Below are 24,222 nucleotides of genomic sequence, written 5' to 3' on the forward strand. Positions count from 1 at the left end.
GGAGAAGGAGAGTAAAACACGAGTGTCTTGGAGAAGGAGAGTAAAACACGAGTGTCTTGGAGAAGGAGAGTAAAACACGAGTGTGTTGGAGAAGGAGAGTAAAACACGAGTGTCTTGGAGAAGGAGAGTAAAACACGAGTGTCTTGGAGAAGGAGAGTAAAACACGAGTGTCTCGGACTCGTGTGGCATTAGTGACTCCTGACAGTCCCCCGAGAGGTTTTCCGGCTCAGCGAGCCTAGCGACCGCACGCACGCACGCCATCTCACCCGTCCCTGTACCATTACAGTCTGACAGTCTGACAGTCCCATAGCCTCGCGCAACACACACCCAGTCCTCTCTGACTTTCTCTCTCTCTCTCTCTCTCTCCCTCCTTCACTCTCTCTCTCCCCCTTCCTCGCTCTCTCTCTCTCCCCCCGTGTAATTGGGACAAGGACTTTGTCTCTGGCCTCGATCATAGCTGACAGGCAGTCAAAAGACATTTTTCTTTATTCTTTGAAATGTGACTGGACGAAATATGAGTCTTAAATATATATATATATATATATTTAATTTCGTATTATTCTTCTTCGTGTGATTGCAGGGGCAGAGGAATGCAGGCGGAACCATGAAACTCTGATCTGCCCTCTCTGTCGAGCCAAGTGGAAGTCCCATGACTTTTACAGGTAACTGAATCTGAATGCCGGCGTAATGCAAGGTTATCGCTTTCTAGAATGTTCTCTGTGTCTGTGTGTGTGTGTGTGTGTGTGTGTGTGTGTGTGTGTGTGTGTGTGTGTGTGTGTGTGTGTGTGCTGTTTGGGTCTGGCACGCATCCCCAAGGACAGACAGGATATCACACATTATACACATCTGGGTCTCCTAGAGGATGAAGCAGGGAAGCTGCAGGGTTCAACACTGCCACTTCAATTAGAACAGCCGCAGACCTGCGTGGACTTAACGTTCGTCAGGGTTCAGTTTAGGCTCCAGTTACTTTTCTGTTTCGGAGACATTTTCTGTTAAAACTGTAAGGTAAGCCACCAGGAAGTTGTTCCTCTTCGAAAGACTTGTGGAAGCGCCCGGAATATCAGGCATTGTTACGTTGATTAGGAGACGAGGTGTCGACGTCTGTCCTGTCCGCGTGTCAGGAAGCACCTGCTGATTGCGTTTGTGTGTGTCTGCAAGTGTGTGTGTGTGTGTGTGTGTGTGTGTGTGTGTGTGTGTGTGTGTGTGTGTGTGTGTGTGTGTGTGTGTGTGTGTGTGTGTGTGTGGCTGACGGAACAGCTGCCGCCGTCGCAGTTAAAGCAGACAGATAAGACGGAACACAAGAAGGCGGAAATGTCAGCGGAAACCTCAATGGGCTGGTGACATTATGCACAGTTGCACTGGAGCCCGGAACTGAACTGGCTCTCTGTTGGCATGGGAGGCGGAGAGGAGGGGGAAAAAAACCAAGCCATTGAAAAAGCCGGCCAAATGTCTCGATGCCACCCCTGTACCACACTGTGACTGGCGCAAGTGTGTGCCAAGTAACTTCTCGTCAAGCCTAATCCGTCCCAACAACCGAGCCCCCCGCAGGAGCCCAGGAATGAGTGTGTGTGTGTGTGTGTGTGTGTGTGTGTGTGTGTGTGTGTGTGTGTGTGTGAACCGGGCCCAAATTAGACCTCTTGCCCTCAGAGCTTTTGTGCAATTTTTCCCCCCCCATCTGTGGGGCAGAACTTTCCCTCCAGCAGACGCTGCTCTCCGCACTAAAGGATAAAGTCCAAGGTCCACCAGTGAAACCTAGTCACTGATTTACCAAAGCCAAGACCGATCCATGCAGTCGAATGTTTGTCCAAGTTTGGGCGTCCATTTGAATCATTCCTCTCTCCTCCTGCCCATCTAAGGAATTGCAAGGCAAGCATGGCAAGCGTGGCTTTCCAGTTGCCAATTAAGAGTTATTTGCTGACTTCGAAGTCTAAATGATTTAAGAGTTCAAAGCATGATTCATGAGGTCTGTATCCTAATTCAACGACAGTGAAACAAATGTATTGCAGATTCCCCAAAAAGTAAAAAACGTTCATTTGAAATGTGCAATGTGTTTTGAGTCTAAGTTGTCAAGACTCGAGCGCTTGCACAGGTTTACACAGGGTCTGCGTAGGGCACAGGTTTACACAGGGCCTGCGTAGGGCACAGGTTTACACAGGGTCTGCGTAGGGCACCAGGTAGTGAACTGGAATGTGCCTTGGCCATTGGATCCCTTCCCTTTCTCGTGGTCGGGAGAGCCAGACAGTCAGGCACCACCCTTGTTTTGTGTGTGTGTGTGTGTGTGTGTGTGTGTGTGTGTGTGTGTGTGTGTGTGTGTGTGTGTGTGTTCAAGGTGTTTTCCCCTCTAGACATGAAAATGGCACTTTGGGGGATAAAAAAAAAAGAAAAAAAAAAAAGAAACATCCATGAAATCCAAGCCTGTTGTTTTCCCCGGGAAACAACCCTAATTATTCTAATTGTATGGAATAAATATGTGCGTTTTGTCCAGAGTGTGAGTTGAGGTATGAACTTTGTCCTTTTGTTGCTTACCAACACATTTCTTCATTTAAATTCAGTTTTATTTATACAGCACCAAAACTAAAAAAGATTTTTTTATTTATATAAGAAATGTATTTGTCTCAAGGCCCAGAGCCCAGGGCCTGAACTTGAACTTATTCATCTTATTCAACTTATTCAACAAGTTATAATGAAGAGGTTAAGGTTTTCTTTGCTAGATACACTTAACTTAGTGACAGAGTGCTGGTCCTTCAACTGGACTGCGCTGATGTGTATGTTAATGTGTGCAGAAAAACAGTTTTAGTCACAGATAGCATACAGACTCGTAGCGTACAGACTCGTAGCGTACAGACTCGTAGCGCACAGACTCGTAGCACACAGACTCGTAGCACACAGACTCGTAGCACACAGACTCGTAGCACACAGACTCGTAGCACACAGACTCGTAGCACACAGACTCGTAGCACACAGACTCGTAGCATACAGACTCGTAGCATACAGACTCATAGCACACAGACTCATAGCATACAGAGAGCATCACTCCACCTAGGACCGATGCCGTGGCACTGTGGAATGGTGTTATGCTAATGCTATTTAGCCACAAATGGTAACGTTACATGACTGAACAAATCCAACAGAATATGAAACAGAATATTTTACTACACTTCATTTGAGTAAGAAGCAAGCAAGTTCAAAACAACTACCATTTTTGGATAGCCCAACACAGGGTTTAGTTTTTAAACACGTCCCCTGCCTTGCTTTTAAGCAGCCCAAAAGGCCAGTGTGAAGATGCTTCTGTTGATGGCCGAATGAAGACGCCAAATAAGTACAGTTTAAGGGGCACATACATAGGCAACACATTCATGTAGGGTGTAGGCCTTTGTGTAAAATGAAATTGTCTCAAGGTGCTTAACAGAGCCCAGTGCCTGGACCCCCTTAGAGCAAGCACACACACACACACACACACACACACACACACACACACACACACACATGCTCCACAGAGCCCAGTGCCTGGACCCCCATAGAGCAAGCACAATGGGGACAGGGGCAAGGAAAAACTCCCTGTTAATCAGGAAGACACCTTAAGCAGAACCACGGCACATAAGGGGGGGCCCATCTGCTTGAGGTCGGAGCAGGTTTTCCATTTTTCTTTTCCAAATTTAGGCTTTAGTCTTGACAGCTTTTCTGGGAGAGTCTGTGGATGTTTTGCTGCCAAGACAGACACATTCTTAAAGTAACACTATGCAACAATTTGACACTTTTTGAGATATGGTTTTTACAGGCAACTAGTTTTGGTACCATCCTCAAATTCATTTTGATAGCATATGGTCATGTGAAGGACAGATAAACACTTGTGCCTTCCCCACTAGCCATCCAGGATATGCCCTATGTAGTTCTGTGTAACGGGCTGGTACACCCTGCAAAAATGGAAGAAAAGCTTTCATTGCCAGCCAAACTGCCAAAAGACACCAGTTAGTGTGTTGGCAAGTTTCTATCAGTGTCAGCTGGACTGTTGGTGGTGTTTGCAAGTTATTGCATGCCTTTTAGGTAGTTAGTTGACTAGTTTTGGACGAGAAACTCCGTATTGCTGCTTTAATGGTGGCTCTCCATCAATGTGTACTCCTCTCACAGCACGACTGCAGTTGAAATCCGAGCGTTTGCTTCACTACAAACAAACACGACTATAGATGTTTATATTTGTTTACTGCTCCAAAAAAAAAACGCAAACAAACTGGCCTTTTCCCCCCCACAGCCATGACCCCTCCTCCTCCGTGGACGGAGCCTCCAGCCGCACCCAAAGCCAGTCCTCGTCGGGCCACGGCGACAGCCCGCGACCGGGCCAGCCGGAGGGAGACTTCACCCTGCCCCACTATGGCGTGCAGCAGATCCCGCAGACCTACAAGGAGCTGGCCGAGCCCTGGATCAAGGTGAGCCCCGGGGGGGACAGGTTTGAGAAGGTGCTGGGGGACGTGAACGAGCGGAGCGGTGCTCTGTGTGAAGCCGAACTGCATCAAGTTTAGCTGGTTTCGTTCAAAGTGATCGATTTAATTGATGCAACAGAAGACACCCATATTCAACATAAAGAGTCTCTCTTATCATACATTGTTTTTAACTCTCTCTCTCTCTCCTGTCTGTTCTTTCCATCTCTCTCTCTCTCAATCTTTCTGCTCGTTCTCGTTGTCTTCCCCTCTCTCCATCTCCTCTTCCTCCTCTCCCTCCTCTTCCTCCCCCAGGTCTTCGGCATGGAGCTGGTGGGCTGCCTCTTCTCGCGGAACTGGAACATCCGAGAGATGGCGCTGCGGCGGCTGTCGCATGATGTGAGCGGCGCTCTGCTGCTGGCCAACGGGGAGCGCTCGCTGGGCGGGGCCAGTGGAGGAGGAGCAGGAGGAGCAGGAGGAGCAGGAGGAGGAGCAGGAGGAGGAGCAGGAGGAGGAGCAGCAGCAGGAGCAGGAAGCTGTGGGGAGGTGTCCGGCGAGGTGGTGGCAGAGTCCTGTTGCAGTGTCCTCTCCATGGTGTGCGCTGACCCCGTCTACAAGGTCTACGTGGCTGCACTGGTGAGGCCTGGTTCCTTTAATCAGTTCCATCATCATTGTGTGGGGTTGGATTCTGTCCTTTAGTCAGTTCCATCATCATTGTGTGGGGTTGGATTCTGTCCTTTAATCAGTTCCATCATCATTGTGTGGGGTTGGATTCTGTCCTTTAATCAGTTCCATCATCATTGTGTGGGGTTGGATTCTGTCCTTTAGTCAGTTCCATCATTGTGTGGGGTTGGATTCTGTCCTTTAGTCAGTTCCATCATTGTGTGGGGTTGGATTCTGTCCTTTAGTCAGTTCCATCATTGTGTGGGGTTGGATTCTGTCCTTTAGTCAGTTCCATCATTGTGTGGGGTTGGATTCTGTCCTTTAATCAGTTCCATCATTGTGTGGGGTTGGATTCTGTCCTTTAGTCAGTTCCATCATTGTGTGGGGTTGGATTCTGTCCTTTAGTCAGTTCCATCATTGTGTGGGGTTGGATTCTGTCCTTTAATCAGTTCCATCATTGTGTGGGGTTGGATTCTGTCCTTTAGTCAGTTCCATCATTGTGTGGGGTTGGATTCTGTGGCTCTTGCACTCTCCTAAAATTAGTCAAACCAGGCGGCCATCTGTGAGGAGGCATAAAAAGAGCTGTTAGAGAAAATGGAACGCAAAAAGATAGAACTTCACCCGAAAACATGAAATCAGAGAGTGGTGTCTGTTCTGGGCATTTCTGTAGCTCATTCAGAAGGGCGGTGCTGGAGATGAGAGGAAGGATGTGAGTTTCTCTTTAAGCGTGAACACAAACATACATACACACAATACATGGAAGACTCGTGAAAACCAGGCTTATGGATGTTATGTCTAAGTAGGCCACACAAATAAGTGACTAAATAAACAACATAAACTTTAATTAAACAAGTTTGATACTTTACTAAATCTTTAAACTACAGTGTACATTAAGGACAGTTCTTTAATCTTCCAGCAGTTATTCAATAAAATATGTAAAGACTGCAGTACTAGGAGATGAAGGATAGTCTGTGTCGGGCAGTGTGCTGGATTGTCGTGTGTGTGTGTGTGTGTGTGTGTGTGTGTCAGGCACAGTGTGCTGGATTGTCGTGTGTGTGTGTGTCAGGCACAGTGTGCTGGATTGTCGTGTGTGTGTGTGTGTGTGTGTGTGTGTGTGTGTGTGTGTGTGTGTGTGTGTGTGTGTGTGTGTGTGTGTGTGTGTGTGTCAGGCACAGTGTGCTGGATTGTCGTGTGTGTGTGTGTCAGGCACAGTGTGCTGGATTGTCATGTGTGTGTGTGTGTCAGGCACAGTGTGCTGGATTGTCGTGTGTGTGTGTGTGTGTGTGTGTGTGTGGGCCCTGGAGATATTTATGAACCTTTTGAATGGATCTCGCATTGTTGTTCTGTAGTGCAGCCAAGTCTCTCTCGGAGGGTCTCCCACACAAAACAAAACCCCTCTACGGACACACACACACACACTAGCTGTTTATTAGTCATCAGCACCAAGGGATCTAGCAGAGAGCATCCTGAGTGCAATGTCCAGATTGTGTTGTTGCTCTCGGCTGCGCAGTTGCTAATCTGAGCGGTGCTAAAGTTCAGGCCCATAACCCACTTCCCCAGCCCGCCCCTCCTAAAAGTCCAGTTCTGCCGGGACGACTGAAAAAGCAACAGCGGGGATCTACGACGCCTGAAAGAAAGGTTTCTTTTTTTTCTTCTCCCCTCTCTCTCTCCCACTCTTCTCTTCTCCTAACCTATTTAATCGCTTCATAAAGAACAATAGCTCTTGGTGAGGGATTTTTCTGTCTCTCTCTCTCCCTCTCTCTCTCTCTCTCTCTCTCTCTCTCTCTCTCTCTCTCTCGCTTTCATAATGTCGAGCTCAGGGAGTTGACATTTCCCCAGGGCACTTTGCTGCAGAGAGTAGCATTTATGAAAACAAGACAGTTCTGTCCTCTCGCTGGGGGGTGGGATGGTGGACGAGGAGGAGGAGGAGGAGGGGTGGTGGTGGGGGGGGGGCACGGGGGCACGGGGGGGGGGGGGGGGCTCTAGCATATTTAGCGTGGATGGGCCGCAGCGTTTCTATACTCTTGGGAGACAAAGGAAGAAGGGAGTGGTTCTGTACTATAAATACCTTGGGTGCCTGCCTCTCAAGGGAAGGCTCAGAGATGGAGTCCAAAAGGAGACTTTGAAGAGGTTTTTTTTTTTTTTTTTTTTCTTTCTTTCTCGTCGTGAGGGCTTCTTTTGTCCAGGGCTGCAAAAAACACCCAGCCTGCTTGAGATGTGCAAAATCTACAAGGCAAATGAAACGGGTTTCTGCCGCTGCTGCTGGTGGCACTGTTGGGGGGTATCTTGTGACTTTCAAAGTAATATATGTATATAAAAATGCCTTTTGAAACACCCATGCATTCATGTGGGTTGGTACGCATGTATCTTTAGGTATGCCTAAAAGTATGTGATGCATTGAGGTGTGTGTGTGTGTGTGTGTGTGTGTGTGTGTGTGTGTGTGTGTGTGTGTCTCGTGGGAGAAGTGAGAGGGGGAGGTAGAGTACAGAAGAAGTACACTGTTAGCTGGGTCTGTCTGCACTGGGCAGAGTTCCAGTGCGGTCCTCCATCAGTCATCACTCCCCACAGCTCCAGTTGGAGTCAGGGTCAGCGTGAACTTAGATCCTCTAGTTCTCTGTCTTTCAGGGTCAGCGTGAACTTAGATCCTCTAGTTCTCTGTCTTTCAAGGACTCCAAGCATACGGTGTCTGGGAATTAATTGCTCTATGGTTTTCTTTTGAGTTTTTTGTAGTCAAAGTAATTCTGGAAAAAAAAATCACAATTTTTTTTTTTTTTTTTACTCAATCAGGGACCCTTCTGTCCAAAAAAACATTTAGATTATTTGCTTTCATTTTGTGGATCGTACTTTTCTTCTCAACAGTTCTTTTTGTTTGTTCACCTCTCTATTCTTTTGAACAATCACCCCTTTGGTAACAATTTAGCTTGATCTCCATCTTAACAGAGTTAACTCTTACGGTTGAAACCTTTTTAAGCCACACACACACACACTGAAACACACACAGTTTCAATGTGAGATCCCACTCAGGCAAGTGCACTGGTGGTCAGCTGGCCTTGGGTTCATTCTTAGGGCGACCGTGGGGGTCGTAACACTCTGGGGTCAAAAGTGCATCCCTTCCTCTCTGCCCCATGGGAGTTGTGTTACACACACGGGCCAGGCTCAGCATTTCCCCTTTACTATCAGTTGCAAATAGACTCCTCTGTGTCTGCAGTATTCGGCTTCTAAGGGACTTTTTTTATTATCACGGCACCCCAGACATTTAGCCAAACAATGCATACCTCAGGTGTTCCTTATCTGGACTATGCTAAATATTTTGACTTCAAACAGAGATTTTTATGAACAAGTTGGGAACATCTTTTGACCCTGTCTGCCTCAGAGCGATGTAGCCACATGGGCCGTCTCCTGTGTTTCCTCTGAGACAGAGTGTGTGTGTGTGTGTGTGTGTGTGTGTGTGTGTGTGTGTGTGTGTGTGTGTGTGTGTGTGTGTGTGTGTCTGGATATGCCTGCCTAAGAGTTGAGTGAGTGAGTGAGTGAGGTAGAAGATAAGACGCTAGAAGGTAAGGAAGCCACTGAATGAAACCTGAATCTGAAACATGTCAGTAAGTCTGCTCCTCTGGCGTTTCTCGGCAGAAAACCCTGCGGGCCATGCTGGTGTACACCCCCTGCCACTCCCTGGCCGAACGCAGCCGTCTGCAGCAGCTCCTCCGGCCCGTGGTGGAGACCATCCTGGTCAAGTGTGCCGACGCCAACAGGTACTGTCACCTAGTTTGAACCCAAATGCATTTCCTAACCTCTCTGTAAAAGGAACCAGTCTCTTCTGTAAGTCTGGTGGGAAATAGATCCTGTTTAAAAGAGTGTGATTTTTTTTTAAGACACACAGCTGATTATTAATCGGTTGTCAGAGTTAGGCCATCGTTGTGTGAGGGGTTATATATTGAGACGGTGCCCTATGTAAGTGACTACTGGAATTTGCTGCCACCTAGTGGTGGAGTGGCTGCACAGGAACTATAAAACATGTATTACAAAAAAAAACGCTAACTTCCTTTTGAGGCGAACACACAGCTTTGGAAGTGATTTTTTTTTTTTATTGTATGTCAAATTCCCCATAAGTGGGGATCAAGTACAATTGATTTATTATGGTATTAGAGCAATCTCTCGAATTAAACATCTTATTTCATGGGATTTTAGTGGTGTTTTAAGTGTATTTATTGTTGTGTGTGTGTGTGTGTGTGTGTGTGTGTGTGTGTGTGTGTGTGTGTGTGTGTGTGTGTGTGTGTGTGTGTGTGTGTCTCCACAGCCGTACCAGCCAGCTGTCAGTGTCCACCCTGCTGGAGCTGTGTAAGGGTCAGATGGGCGAGCTGGCGGTGGGAAGAGAGATCCTCAAAGCAGGTAGGACTTCAAATCGCCTCACAGGACTCAAACCGCCTCACAGGACTCAAACCGCCTCACAGGACTCAAATCGCCTCACAGGACTTAAAGTCAAACATTCAAATTCTCTGAAGCTGTCCAGTCCATAAGAACCACAGAGGACCCACAAACCACCTCTCCAGCTCACATTTCAAAGTTCAACTTTCACATCTATGCAGTGTGGGGCCTGTGTTAAACAAAGTCACATTCTCTTGTTTGTTTTGAACACAACGCACGTTCTGAGGTATTAATTCGTAAGCATGGCAAGTCAATTGGCGGTTAGTGTCACTGTTAAGCCATTCCTTTATTAAAACTTTACAAACTAGAAAATAGATTAGAAATGTACAAACCTTTTTGAAATGAGCCAACTCCATCTAACTGATTTTTTATTTGTGTTGGCTGTTCTGCTCTGTGCAGGGTCCATAGGCATCGGTGGTGTGGACTATGTCCTGAACTGCATCTTGGGCTCCCAGACGGAGTCGACCAACTGGCAGGCCCTGCTGGGGCGTCTGTGCCTGATCGACCGCCTGCTGCTGGAGTTCCCTGCGGAGTTCTACCCGCACATCGTGTCGGCCGGAGACTGCAACCAGTCACAGAACCTGGGAGAGAGGTGAGGATCGCAACATCAGCTTGATGAAGTAGAAATGCAAAGTGATTTTTCATGAATGAGACGAAGGATTTAGTGAAAGGGAATGGTGAAGTAGTGGTAGGTTGTAAATACTCCAAATTTCCCTCAGAAGAATGCACCTTTTAATGCAAGAATAGAGAAATGGTCGCCGTATGTCGGAGTCAGTCGTGTGGCACGTTCCAGTTCTTGCACATAAACTGTTCTGGATCATTCCATTGTGTTATGTTGTGTTCTAAGGGGCTCTAGGTGTCCAAACACCTGTTAAAATAGATCACCTGTTATAAACAGGAACGTGAATAGTGTTAAAATAGATCACCTGTTATAAACACGCACGTGAATAGTGTTAAAATAGATCACCTGTTATAAACAGGAACGTGAATAGTGTTAAAATAGATCACCTGTTATAAACAGGAACGTGAATAGTGTTAAAATAGATCACCTGTTCTAAACACGCACGTGAATAGTGTGAAAATATCACCTGTTATAAACACGAACGTGAATAGTGTTAAAATAGATCACCTGTTATAAACACGCACGTGAATAGTGTTAAAATAGATCACCTGTTATAAACAGGAACGTGAATAGTGTTAAAATAGATCACCTGTTATAAACAGGAACGTGAATAGTGTTAAAATAGATCACCTGTTTTAAACACGCACGTGTATAGTGTTAAAATATCACCTGTTTTAAACACGAATGAGAATAGTGTTAAAATATCAGCTGTTATAAACACGAACGTGAATAGTGTTAAAATAGATCACCTGTTTTAAACACGAACGTGAATAGTGTTAAAATAGATCACCTGTTATAAACAGGAACGTGAATAGTGTTAAAATAGATCACCTGTTTTAAACACGCACGTGTATAGTGTTAAAATATCACCTGTTTTAAACACGAACGAGAATAGTGTTAAAATATCAGCTGTTATAAACACGAACGTGAATAGTGTTAAAATATCACCTGTTTTAAACACGCACGTGAATAGTGTTAACATATCAGCTGTTATAAACACGAACGTGAATAGGATTGTTTGGTTGACGACTCCGGCCCTCCTTCCCCGAAGCAGATACCAGAAGCTGCTCCCGCTGCTGAGCTTCGCGCTGCAGTCCATCGACAACTCCCACTCCATGGTGGGCAAGCTGTCCCGCCGCGTCTTCCTGAGCGCCGCCCGCATGGTGGCCCGCGTGCCCCACGTCTTCCTCAAGCTCCTGGACATGCTCAGCGCCACCAGCTCCACCCACTACGCCCGCATGCGCCGCCGCCTGCTGGCCATCGCCGAGGAGATGGACATCCTGGACGCCATCCACCTGGGGCTGGAGGAGCTGCATGTGGCCGAGAGCGGAGGAGGAGGAGGAGGAGGAGGAGGAGGAGGAGGAGGCGCGTGCGGGATTGGCGCCGCCTCGGCGGCAGGATGCGGATCGCACTACGCCGACGGCCCGGCCGCCCCGCACAACTCGCCGAATGTGACGGAGTGCAACTCGCCCGCCCACACGGTGCAGCTGTGCACCGGGAAGCACAGAGGACGGGCGCAGCAGCAGCAGCAGCAGCAGCAGCAGCAGCAGCAGCAGCAGCAGCAGCAGCAGGGAGGTGCAGCTAAGCTCTCCGGAGCCGCGGCGGGCCAAGAGGAGGTGCTGGCGGAGCGGCTGGCGGCCGTGTCGGCAGGAGGCCCCCCGGCGGAGTACCCAAAGCCCCCCGTGCAGGCCAGAGGTCGGCTGCAGAACCAGTGTCTCAACTCCCCGTCTCCCTCCACCCAGCCTCAGTCTCAACCTCAGTCTCAACCTCAGTCTCATCCTCAGCCTCAGCCTCCCCCGCTCCTCTCCTCCCCCTCTGCCCCTCGCACGCCCGCCTTCCCCACAGACGCCTCGAGCCCCAAGACTGCCCACCGAGGCCCGCCAGGCTTTGTGCCCAGCAAGCTAGCAGCCGGCGCCTCACCCGGTGCCCAGCGCAAGTACCCGCTGCAGAAGGCACCAGTAGCGTGTGGTGGTGGTGGCGGCAGCAGCAGCAGCAGCGGTGGCGCCAACTGTAAAGACCCAGAGAAAGACCCGTCGGCCGTGTTCACCCAGTCGCGCCCCCTGCCCTCCAGCCAGATCCACAGACCAAAGCCCTCTCGGCCGGCTCCCTCAGAGGCCGGCGGCAGCAAGCACGTCTGCCCTCTGGCGGGCAAAGGCGGCATGAGGCTGGACCTGCAGGACTCCTCGTTGGCGGCCGCCGCCGCTGCCGCCGCCGCCACGTGCTCTGGAGCCGCCGAGTCCTCCTCCAGCCCCTCGGGTGCCGCCACGCTCATCCCCAGCGAGGACACGGTCTTCACGCCGGTGGAGGACAAGTTCCGCGGGCTGGACGCCTCCGCCGAGCTCAACTCCAGCATGGAGGATCTGCTGGAGGGCACCATCATGCCCAGCGCTGGCGAGGGCACCGTCACCTTCCAGTCCGAGGTGGCCGTGCTGTCCCCGGGCGAGCAGGGGGGCACCGCGGGCGACTCTAGCGCCAGCAGCAGCAGTGGCGGCAGCACCACCACCCGGGGCACCTACACGGACGACGTGACCCAGCACCAGAAGTGCAAGGAGAAGATGGAGGCAGAGGAAGAGGAGGCGCTGGCCATCGTCATGGCAATGTCGGAGTCGCAGGACGCCCTTCCCATCATCCCCCAGCTGCAGGTGGACAAGGGAGAGGATGTCATCATCATCCAGGTGGATGTAAGTTCCGCTCACCAGTCTGATGCTAATGGTTTTCCAATGAGTTGCACTGATATGTAGACATGTACATGTTAGATATGTAGATATGTACGTACATTACATAAAACCACAATACTATTTCTTTCTTCAGTGTGTTCAGAGTAAACCTTATTTAGCTTAATATTTAACTTGACGATAATCTCCTTCTCACTTCTTCAGCACCTCCATTGTCTTCTGTCTGTCGACATCAGGTTTATGTAACTAAACTCTAAATAAACCCTTTCCTGTAACCCATTAACCCCTTTCGCGGTTTTTTCCCTCTAGACGCCCGAGACGCTGCCTGGGCTTACCAAAGCAAAGCAGCCCTACCGGAAGGGCACGAGTGGCTGAAGGGCCAGCAGATCGGCCTGGGCGCGTTCTCCTCCTGCTACCAGGCTCAGGACGTGGGCACGGGCACGCTCATGGCCGTCAAACAGGTGAGGAGGAACACGACACGACACGACACGACACGACACGACACGACACGACACGACACGACACGACACGACACGACACGACACGACACGACACGACACGACACGACACGACACGACACGACACGACACGACACGACACGACACGACACGACACGACACGACACGACACGACAGTCATTTTGAAAAAAATTATCAAAAACTGTGAAGAAATCCTACAGGCTGTGCATAGATGGAAGCTAAGATGGTCGCTTTCTCGGATGCAGTTTAGTGTCTCGTGAATATACAATATCTATGCCTGTGATGGCTGAACACAACAGAGTCATTTTGTAAAAAAAATGATCAAAATCTGTAAAGAAATCCCACAGGCTGTGCACAGATGGAAGCTTTCTAAGATGGTCGCTTTCTCGCCTGCTTTTTTAGTGAATATACAATATCAATGCCTGTGATGGGTATACACAATGGAAATCTCATAGATCAACCTATGGTGTAGTGTCCATTTTGAACACTCACTTAAATAGCCTAGAAGTTTCCGTGAAACGACTGAACATGCTGCTAAGTCCTCTCTCTGTGGGTTTTGCAGGTGACGTACGTGCGCAACACCTCCTCGGAGCAGGAGGAGGTGGTGGAGGCGCTGCGCGAGGAGATCCGCATGATGGCCCACCTCAACCACCCCAACATCATCCGCATGCTGGGCGCCACCTGCGAGAAGAGCAACTACAACCTCTTCGTGGAGTGGATGGCAGGTACCGTAGACGCCAGTACACCATTCTTCCAGTTGACCACCAACATCACAGATCACATATAATACTACATACCACCACAATATACATCATCATATACTAGACTAAACTGAACTAAAGTAGTCTAGCTTACCAGCTAACTAAACTAACTTACGCTAGCTAACTAACTGTAGCTAACTAAACTGAACTAAAGTAGTCTAGCTAACCAGCTAACTAAACTAAACTAGTACTAATACACACTCCATACAGCAGTAATCTACTCTATACTACACTGAACCAATACTATAATCAACTCATCAGCATAGGTTACTATAACCAGAACAACAGAATGGGCCAGATTCCAGATTGTTGGGATAGTTAGTAAGTAGACGTCCTACCGTCCTGTATTCAGAAAACAACTGCAGACCTTTGCAGCACCATATCATATTAAAAAGATGTTTCTGGCCATCTTCTCCTGAATGCTCGCCCCCCCTAATCTCCGTTGACATTCAGGTGCTCGTGTGGACCTTAATGAGCGGTGTGGGGTATCAGGCAGGTGCTGGTGTGGACCTTAATGAGCGGTGTGTGGTACCATTCAGGTGCTCGTGTGGGGTATCATTCAGGTGCTGGTGTGATTCAGGTGCTGACCTTAATGAGCGGTGTGGGGTATCATTGGGCCTGAGGGGGGGGGGGGGGGGGGGGGGGGAGGGGGGCAGCTCACCTGGACTAGTCTGTTCTTAGATACCTGTATCAATAGGTTTGTTTTCATTGATCAAATATTTGAGCTTGGCTCTGGCAAATATGAACTGATTTAGATAAAGGGAAAAGTTGGGTAAGACTGACTGCAAAAAATGGAATATCAGGGGAGCGAAATCTATGGCTGTTTGAAGTGCTGCTGCTGCACAGAAGGGCTGCCTATGACCCCTGACCTTTGACACATGGACGGCGCGGTAACGAGCCATTGTGTCCCGTTTCCTCTTTGGCAGCCGCCACGCTGCGCTTCTATCTCTCCATCCAACATGAGATGCAGGAGCGCCTCCCGGAGTGAGCGTGTGTGTTTTTGTGCCGTTTGGGAAAAGTGGCCTGCCAAAGTAAGCATCCTCCCTCCCTCCCTCCCTCCCTCCCTCCCCCGCAGGTGGCTCCGTGTCGCACCTCCTGAACAAGTACGGGGCCTTCAAAGACGCCGTCATCATGAACTACACCGAGCAGCTGCTCCGGGGCCTGGCCTACCTCCACGAGAACCAGATCATCCACCGAGACATCAAAGGTGAGCGACACACACACACACACACACACACCCTCGCTCACCCCACACACACACACACACACACACCCTCGCTCACCCCACACACACACACACACACACACACACACACACACTCACCCTCGCTCACCCCACACACACACACACACACACACACACACCCTCGCTCACCCACACACACACACGCTCACCCCACACACACACACACACACACCCTCGCTCACCCCACACACACACACACACACACACACACACACACACACACACACACACACACTCACCTCGCTCACCCCACACACACACACACACACACACACACACACCCTCGCTCACCCCACACACACACACACACACACACACACACACACACACACCCTCGCTCACCCCACACACACACACACACACACACTCACCCTCGCTCACCCCACACACACACACACACACACCCTCGCTCACCCCACACACACACACACACACACACACACACACACCCTCGCTCACCACACACACACACACACACACACACACACACACACACACACACACACACACACACCCTCGCTCACCCCACACACACACACACACACACACTCACCCTCGCTCCTTTACAAACACTCAGACCCCCACACACACACACACTCACTCACCCTCGCTCCTTTACAAACACTCAGACCCCCACCACCCCCCTCCTCTCCTTCCTCCAAGCTTAGGTGTCCAGTCTTGAGTCCTCTAGGAAGGAAGAGGCCCACCCAAAGGTCTGGCCTTCTCCAGGCTTTCGTGCTCAGCTTTAGCTTTGAACCACCAAGGCAGAGGTGCTTAAGAGGAGCTTTGTATTTGAAAGCCCACTTTGGCTAAAGGGGAGCCTCATCATGGCTTCTCACTCACACCCTCTCAGACGCACTCACTTTACATTCCTGTGAAATGTGGCCTGTTGTGTCAAATTCTGGGCACCAAAAAAAAAAAAAAAATCGAAAATCCTCAGTGCTAATCCCCTTCGCCTTCGTCTCCTATGCTGTTGTGTGCTAATTACCCCCCTCGTGCCCTTTGTGCCCCTCTGCGTACTCCAGGTGCCAACCTGCTCATTGACAGCACGGGGCAGCGGTTGCGGATAGCGGACTTTGGTGCCGCTGCCAGGCTGGCGTCCAAGGGAACGGGCGCTGGGGAGTTCCAGGGCCAGCTGCTGGGCACCATCGCCTTCATGGCACCCGAGGTACGGATGGCAACACACACACTACAGACAGATACACACACACTACAGACAGATACACACACACACTACAGACAGATACACACACACTACAGACAGATACACACACACTACAGACAGATACACACACACTACAGACAGATACACACACACTACAGACAGATACACACACACTACAGACAGATACACACACACTACAGGGAAACATGTTGAACTGATCAGCCATTTATTTCATCTCATTCAAAAAGACAGATACACACACACTACAGGGAAACATGTTGAACTGATCAGCCATTTATTTCATCTCATTAAAAAAGACAGATACACACACACACTACAGGGAAACATGTTGAACTGATCAGCCATTTATTTCATCTCATTCAAAAAGACAGATACACACACACTACAGGGAAACATGTTGAACTGATCAGCCATTTATTTCATCTCATTCAAAAAGACAGATACACACACACACTACAGGGAAACATGTTGAACTGATCAGCCATTTATTTCATCTCATTCAAAAAGACAGATACACACACACTACAGGGAAACATGTTGAACTGATCAGCCATTTATTTCATCTCATTCAAAAAAGACAGATACACACACACTACAGGGAAACATGTTGAACTGATCAGCCATTTATTTCATCTCATTCAAAAAAGACAGATACACACACACTACAGGGAAACATGTTGAACTGATCAGCCATTTATTTCATCTCATTCAAAAAGACAGATACACACACACTACAGGGAAACATGTTGAACTGATCAGCCATTTATTTCATCTCATTAAAAAAAGACAGATACACACACACTACAGGGAAACATGTTGAACTGATCAGCCATTTATTTCATCTCATTCAAAAAGACAGATACACACACACTACAGGGAAACATGTTGAACTGATCAGCCATTTATTTCATCTCATTAAAAAAAGACAGATACACACACACTACAGGGAAACATGTTGAACTGATCAGCCATTTATTTCATCTCATTCAAAAAAGACAGATACACAGGTGACAGGTGACAGGCACCAGGCATTGGAGGGTGGTCAATGATCCAATGCATCAGTCTTAGAGTGTGAGTGTGAGTGTGAGTGTGAGTGTGTGAGTGTGTGAGTGAGTGTGTGAGTGAGTGAGTGAGTGTGTGAGTGAGTGTGTGAGTGAGTGTGTGAGTGTGTGAGTGAGTGTGTGGGTGTGTGGGTGTGTGAGTGTGTGTGTGTGTGTTCCAATGCATCAGTCTTAGAGTGTGCAACAAGATCTTTCATTATATCTATCATTGTAGCTTTCTTCCAAATGATCTGTACCTCAACAGCACCAGCAGTATTATACAATTAGTTACTTAGAAATTCGATCTCCAATGTCCATACATGAGACGGGCATGTTTTCAGACAGGCATGTTTTCAGTCCTCTATAGGGATGAGACAGGGATGTTTTCAGACAGGCATGTTTTCAGTCCTCTATAGGGATGAAACAGGCATGTTTTCAGACAGGCATGTTTTCTGTCCTCCTATAGGGATGAGACGGGCATGTTTTCAGACAGGCATGTTTTCAGTCCTCTATAGGGATGAGACAGGCATGTTTTCAGTCCTCTATAGGGACGAGACAGGCATGTTTTCAGACAGGCATGTTTTCAGTCCTCTATAGGGATGAGACAGGCATGTTTTCAGTCCTCTATAGGGATGAGACAGGCATGTTTTCAGTCCTCTATAGGGACGAGACAGGCATGTTTTCCTACTCTAGTCACCGCAGTGAGACTCAGACTTTAGTCATGCGGATCAGAAGTGCCAGTCGGGTGTTTGCTGGGTTACGCTCTGCTTTCACGCTGCTGTTCAAATATGTCAAACTCTTGTGTGGACGTCAGGGAAAAGCTTTCCAGCACCAGCCCCTGGGTCAGCCCTCGGGGCTGTGGTGAAGTTTGACTTGGCCAACTCGGTGCGTTTGTCAGGTTTGTGTTTTCCTCCAATCCTACGCGTCAACAATTGGCAAAGTCTAAGCAAAGTCAAAGTCTTCTTCTGGCTTTTTTTTACTCTGCCTATTTAAATGTTAATGGCAACCTCCCCAGCCTCGATGACTCCCATCCCCTCCCCACCCCCCCACCCCCAAACTGCCAAAGCTTGATGAAATCCAACTGCCATTATGTGGGGCATTCAGTCTCACGTGTGCGGTCAGGAACTGGGCAAAGTGGATTTCGAATCTCTCACTAACTCCAAATGAAAGAAAATTGTAATCCTTTTGAGGTGGCCACAATGGCTGGACCCCTTAATTCCTTGTTGTCATTGTGGCTTGAACCTTGTTTAATTAGGAGGGGGAGTTCAGCCGGGGACTTGCCTCCCCCTCCCCCTCTCCCTCCCTCTCTCTGGCCCCCTCCCTCTCCCCCCTCTCTCACTCACTCACTCACTTTCTCTCGCTCTCTCTCTCTCTCTCACTCACTCACTTTCTCTCTCTCTCTCAGTTCATTACATGGAGGCCCCCCCTCTTCAAAATGAACAGCGTAGCTTTCCCTCCCCTCCTCCTCCTCCTCCTCCTCCTCCTCCTCCTCTTTCACCTCTGAAATGCGAAGAGTAAACAGCTTCTTTTGCGTCAGGGTTTGATCTCTGGAACTCCTGAAAGTGGCTGAATGTTACAACCGTCATTCCCAGTTGGCCTGCTCCCCTCGACTATAGCGATGAACGCGTGCTTGTGTGACTGTTTGGGTCCGTGTCTGTTCTACTGAGCTCATTCAACCAACAGGAAAAGGGAAGACCGCATGATCCCAGCCCATAGAGATGTACGCATGTGTCCCAGATTGGCAGAGTCAATGGAGAAGTTTGCCACCAAATTGCCACCTTTTGCTCTTATTGCAGTACACCTATCCATTGTATAGATGTCATTTTTCCCAATAAGTAATGTCACGATCAGGCAATCTCTTGTGGCACTGCATCAGAGAGGTTACTTCAGCGCCCCCTGGTGCCACTTAGTTGTATTACTAAAAAGTGTCATCAGTGATGATTAACAAATGTTTTCCCCTGTGTCATGACCAGGCAGTATCTCCAGTGGTGTTGCATCAGACTTTACATGATGTTATCAGTTTGTAACCTTTCGTCTCAACCTCTGTAAAGCACAGAGAGTACATTAAGCTTAAGAGCCCAAGGTCAGGTGTCCAACTCCCCATCAGGTGTGTGGAGTAAGGGCTTGTCTGGAATGTTGAAGGATGTTGTCTCAAAGCAAGATAGTCGATGTGTGAGTCTCTATTCAAACATCAATTACAATCAGTGGCTCTTTTTGACCCTGATTAGACGGCTAAATATGGTGTGTTTCGTGAAGGTTTCAATGGAACTTCCACCTTGTGTCCTTAAAGAAGGTGGATTAGGTAACCTACTGTATTTGTCCTGCAAGTGAAAAGCTTGCCAGAAATTCCTTGGCCTTGGAGTTTTAGTGCATTGTGTATTGGCTCTTACTTCCAATCCCTTAGAAGTGATTGCCTTTTCCCTTTTTGCCTCTACCGTCAAGTTTATCATGCTTGTCCATATCATTGATCAGGCGTGTGCGTTATCACTGATAAAGCATGTTCCTTTATCTTGCTACAGCTGGGCACACTCTTTATCCCGGCTTCCTCTTTCAGCAGGCTGTTAAACATTCTTTCAAGGCCACAGATAGTACCTGCACTTAGTTCAGGCTATGAAACTGGCCATTTCTGAAGTTGGGTTTTTTTTTAGGCATGAAAAAGTATTTTGTTTATCTTCGTAGTGGTGGCCGCACATTATTTCATCGGATCGTTTTGAACAAAATAAACAGACATGTTCGGTGTGATCACATACAGTAGCATGCTCTTTAGCACGCAGTCAGTGTTTTTTTGTTGACACATGCTGACACTGGCTTGCGTGCCAGTTTGTGGACGTTGCATCACTTGTTGTTTGGATGGGAGTTGGTAAAGTGTGTCCATGTGTCTGATGCCCACTGGTGCCAGCTGGGTCAGTCCTGCCCGGCTGAAAGAAGAGTCCCTGTGTCCCCCCCCCCAGGGCTGAGTCCGGGCCTGTGTGTGCACAGCAGTCACCCAACCTCCTAAACTTGTGTGCTTTGATGAGTCAAGTAGTTTCCAGCAAAAAGGGGTGTTTTGGCTGTGTGTGTTTGTTTATTTAAGTTGTTTTAGTTTAGAGATCGTAGAGCTGATAAAGATTTCAGGGACGTTTCCACGCCAACGTCTGTGACGCCATGTTGTTGTGTCTCCGTGGCAGGTGCTGAGGGGCCAGCAGTACGGGCGCAGCTGTGACGTCTGGAGTGTGGGCTGTGCCATCATCGAGATGTCCTGCGCCAAGCCACCCTGGAACGCTGAGAAGCACTCGAACCACCTGGCTCTCATATTCAAGGTACGACTGACGCGCACACCTGCTGCTGATTGATGTTCACTTTCTCATTGGCCGTTGACATTGGATTAAAAAAAAAAAACAGTTTTGTACATTGGTCATTTTGTTCCATGCTTCATGTGCCTTGCAATTCCATTGTTTTCTTCACAAGACTATGAATGGTGGAGTTTTAATTTATCAGGGCTATGCATCCTTGCATATCACAAGCGTGTGAGAATGACCGTAGTTTTACTGTACCAGGCCTATGCGTCTTTGCGTATCCCAAACGTGTGAGAATGACTGTGTGTGTGTGTGTGTGTGTGTGTGTGTGTGTGTGTGTGTGTGCCCACCTAACCCCCTTCAGATTGCCAGCGCCACCACAGCACCCAGCATCCCCCCTCACCTGTCCCCGGGGCTACGTGACGTGACGCTGCGCTGCCTGGAGCTCCAGCCGGCTGACCGCCCCCCCTCCAGGGAGTTGCTGAAGCACCCCATGTTCCGCCTCAACTGGTAGCATCCCCGTACCCCCCCCCCGCACCCCTGGACCCCCACATATCATCCCTTAGCCCAATAGGGCCGCATGTATGGAGATACTACTGAAGTCCCCCACTAGCCTGCTGACCCCCCCCCCCCCCCCCCCCCCCCCCCCCCCCCCCCCCCCCCCCCCCCCCCCCCCCCCCCCCCCCCCCAACACACACAAGCGCACACACACACCTCACCTTGTACACACACACACACACACACACACACACCACACACACACACACACACACACACACACTCTTCCAACCCTCCTTTCCTCTCCCATCACTCACACAGAGCCTGCCCTCACCGCCTGAGCATGGACCGCTCCTTCTGCAGGTGCCTTTGTCAGAGTGCCACACATCGGCTCACTCTGCCCAGAGTGCCACACATCGGCTCACTCTGCCCACTCTGCTAAATGGCCGTTGTCTGGTTCTCAGCAAGTGTGTGTGTGTGTTTTTTTTCTTTTTCTTTTGTAGCCATTACTCTTGCAAGAGGTTTAAAAAAAGGGGGGTTGGCTGTGATCTCACCCTACTGGTTTGTGATATTACTTTAAATGTAAGCATTAGACAATGGATATGACAACTTTAATCAAAGTGGACTGTTAAGGTCTGATTTCTGCTTTTTACAATGACCATCATTGTTGTGGATTAAAGGAGAGGTGTAAAAATGTTTTTCTTTCTCTTTGTTTGTTAATTGCATCCTCTCGTGTAAAGAATATGATTTGATAATTTGTGCATATTACTGTCAGGCCATTATTATAGCTTGGGTGGGGAAAAACATCTTGGAAGTGAATCAGGGAATGGTGACTTTTTTTTTTTTTTTAACAGAAACTTTGCTAGTTCAGCTAGCCAATTGCTGAATGTGAACGCTTATGATACTGTCTCATTTGTTTCAATGTTTCCGTTGTTACTAGATTTTTTTTAAACCTGAAAAATCCCATGTACGACTTTATGATTTCGTGTTTTCAAAGCATTCAGCAGCTTTTTTTTGTGTGTTAGTGGGGGTCTAACTGAGACAGTGACTTGTCTTCAGAGTTTATGTCGTAAAGGTTGAAAGGATGTTTCAAAGTTGTCCGTTTTAACATCGAGCGGCAGATTTAGCCCACTGTTACCTTCGAGCGATGCAGATATTTCTGTTTGTTTTTACCGTAGACATTTGATGAGCCCTTTCAAACAAGCGGTGTCGTTTCACACAGAAGCAATCTTTTCACAAAGGCTCACTGTTCAGCCATGCTCTAGGTGCTGGTCTATACAATGTTGTGCTACGTTTCCGATTATTTGTGATTTTTAACTTGTGATTTAAAAAAAAAAAAAAAAATCATCTTAAAAACATTTAAAATATGTTTTTTAGAATGTATATCAGTCACTTCCAGGTGATTGTTTTCTATATGAACTTAAAATGCTGTCAAACTATTTCGGTGGAGGGATAGCTCTGAACTGAAGGCAGACCATTCTGCTCACTGTTTTTTTGTTTTTTTAAATCAACTCATCTCCTTTTTTTTTTTTTTTAATTGTTGCGCATGTTCCTCAACCTTGTTAATCATATGACCCATAACTCTTCAAGTGATCATGCTTTTTTTTAAACTTTAAAAGATGACTGACATTTACACGATGTTTCAAAAGTGGGATATGCATTGCTATTCTATGTTTTTGGACTCCCTTGACAAAAAAAATAAATATTTTCGAGGGATTACATTTTTTCACCATCAAAAATTAAGAGAAAGTTCTAATGTTATTTAAACAAATCCAGTTTCTTTATATGGAGTATAAGCTGATCGAGCTTGAAGAGTTAGAATGTAAATAGATGAAATTTTGGTAGCTAAAATTATTGTACTTGACTCCTGTATTTTTATACCACACTGTTTTCCATAAAAACATATTTTTGTTCCTGCTTTTGTTTTATTTTTTTCTTACCTTTCGTTGTCTTCGTAAAAGCTTTAAAGTTATGCACTCTTTGTCTTTTTATATACTGGAAAAGATCAGTTTCAGTCAAATTCATAAATGCTAATCAGTATTACTTCAATATGTCATGTCTATAATTCTTGCCAATATTTCAATGCCTTTGGAATTTCTTCTTACCCGCCTGTGTCTCAACCAGCTTGCTGGGCCTTTGTTATGTATTTTATTTTGATGCCTATGTGATGTAATCTTATGCCTTTTTTTATCTGAGCTGGACTGACTGTGTTTGTATGGAATGATGCTGTCTCTCGTGTCACTTGGTGGTACTTTTTTTATTTTATTTACTTTTTTTAATTTTATTTGTCTTTTGCTGTTTTTATTCCAGTCTCTACTACCTCAGGTGTCCTACAGAGTTCTCCTCTACCAAAGTTCACTTTCTCAATATATATATATTATATAAATATATAAATATATATTCTTTTTGACTGTTAATTGTTTTTTGATCTTTCTTCTTCAAAGATTTCCAGGGCTTAAGGGGGCTAACTTGTATTAGCACCTTTTATTGTGCAAATAAAACTTGTGAAAACTCTGGGTTCAGAAAAGTAAAATTTGGCTTAAGCTGTATCTTTCATCTTAAATATATCAAGATATTTTAATGATTAAAGTTTTTACCCCATTGGAGCATTTTATAACAAATTTGACTTATTTTGGTGTTTGTCTTTATAGCAAATAAAAAATGGGAAAATGGTGTCATTCTACTGATGTTTATTTTTCTCTCTTTGGGGAGATTTTTGTTATAGAGATTTAGTTCAAAGTCTATAGTGGCAGAAGCTTGAGTGATCTGGTGAGGAAGGCAAGTGCTGCATACTGTCAAAACTTTGTGGGAATTGTCCTTAAACCAGTCAGGCACTTCAGTTATATGGTGTATTAACAAACAAATGGTTTGTACAGTAGAGGGCAAAGTACACTTTGAAGTTTCATGACTTGTGGAAATAAGTCCTGAAACAAGAACAAA

The 24,222-nt window shown here is 47.4% G+C and overlaps 1 protein-coding gene across 1 annotated transcript in view; it reads left to right on the top strand.

Moving 5' to 3' along the window:
- The window catches only part of map3k1 (mitogen-activated protein kinase kinase kinase 1, E3 ubiquitin protein ligase), a 52,057-nt gene extending 30,745 nt beyond the window's left edge, over positions 1-21,312 (top strand). The window contains 14 exon segments of the mRNA XM_012821188.3: positions 581-662; positions 4,250-4,424; positions 4,731-5,051; positions 8,706-8,827; positions 9,373-9,464; positions 9,900-10,092; positions 11,177-12,803; positions 13,107-13,158; positions 13,161-13,258; positions 13,839-14,001; positions 15,113-15,244; positions 16,309-16,451; positions 20,677-20,808; positions 21,149-21,312. Coding sequence (XP_012676642.2) covers positions 581-662; positions 4,250-4,424; positions 4,731-5,051; positions 8,706-8,827; positions 9,373-9,464; positions 9,900-10,092; positions 11,177-12,803; positions 13,107-13,158; positions 13,161-13,258; positions 13,839-14,001; positions 15,113-15,244; positions 16,309-16,451; positions 20,677-20,808; positions 21,149-21,298 — 3,482 coding nt within the window. The 3' untranslated portion in view covers positions 21,299-21,312.
- The last annotated feature ends 2,910 nt before the right edge of the window (positions 21,313-24,222 follow it).

The sequence above is a fragment of the Clupea harengus genome, chromosome 12 (assembly GCF_900700415.2).
Source record: "Clupea harengus chromosome 12, Ch_v2.0.2, whole genome shotgun sequence".
Classification (NCBI taxonomy): Eukaryota; Metazoa; Chordata; class Actinopteri; order Clupeiformes; family Clupeidae; genus Clupea; species Clupea harengus.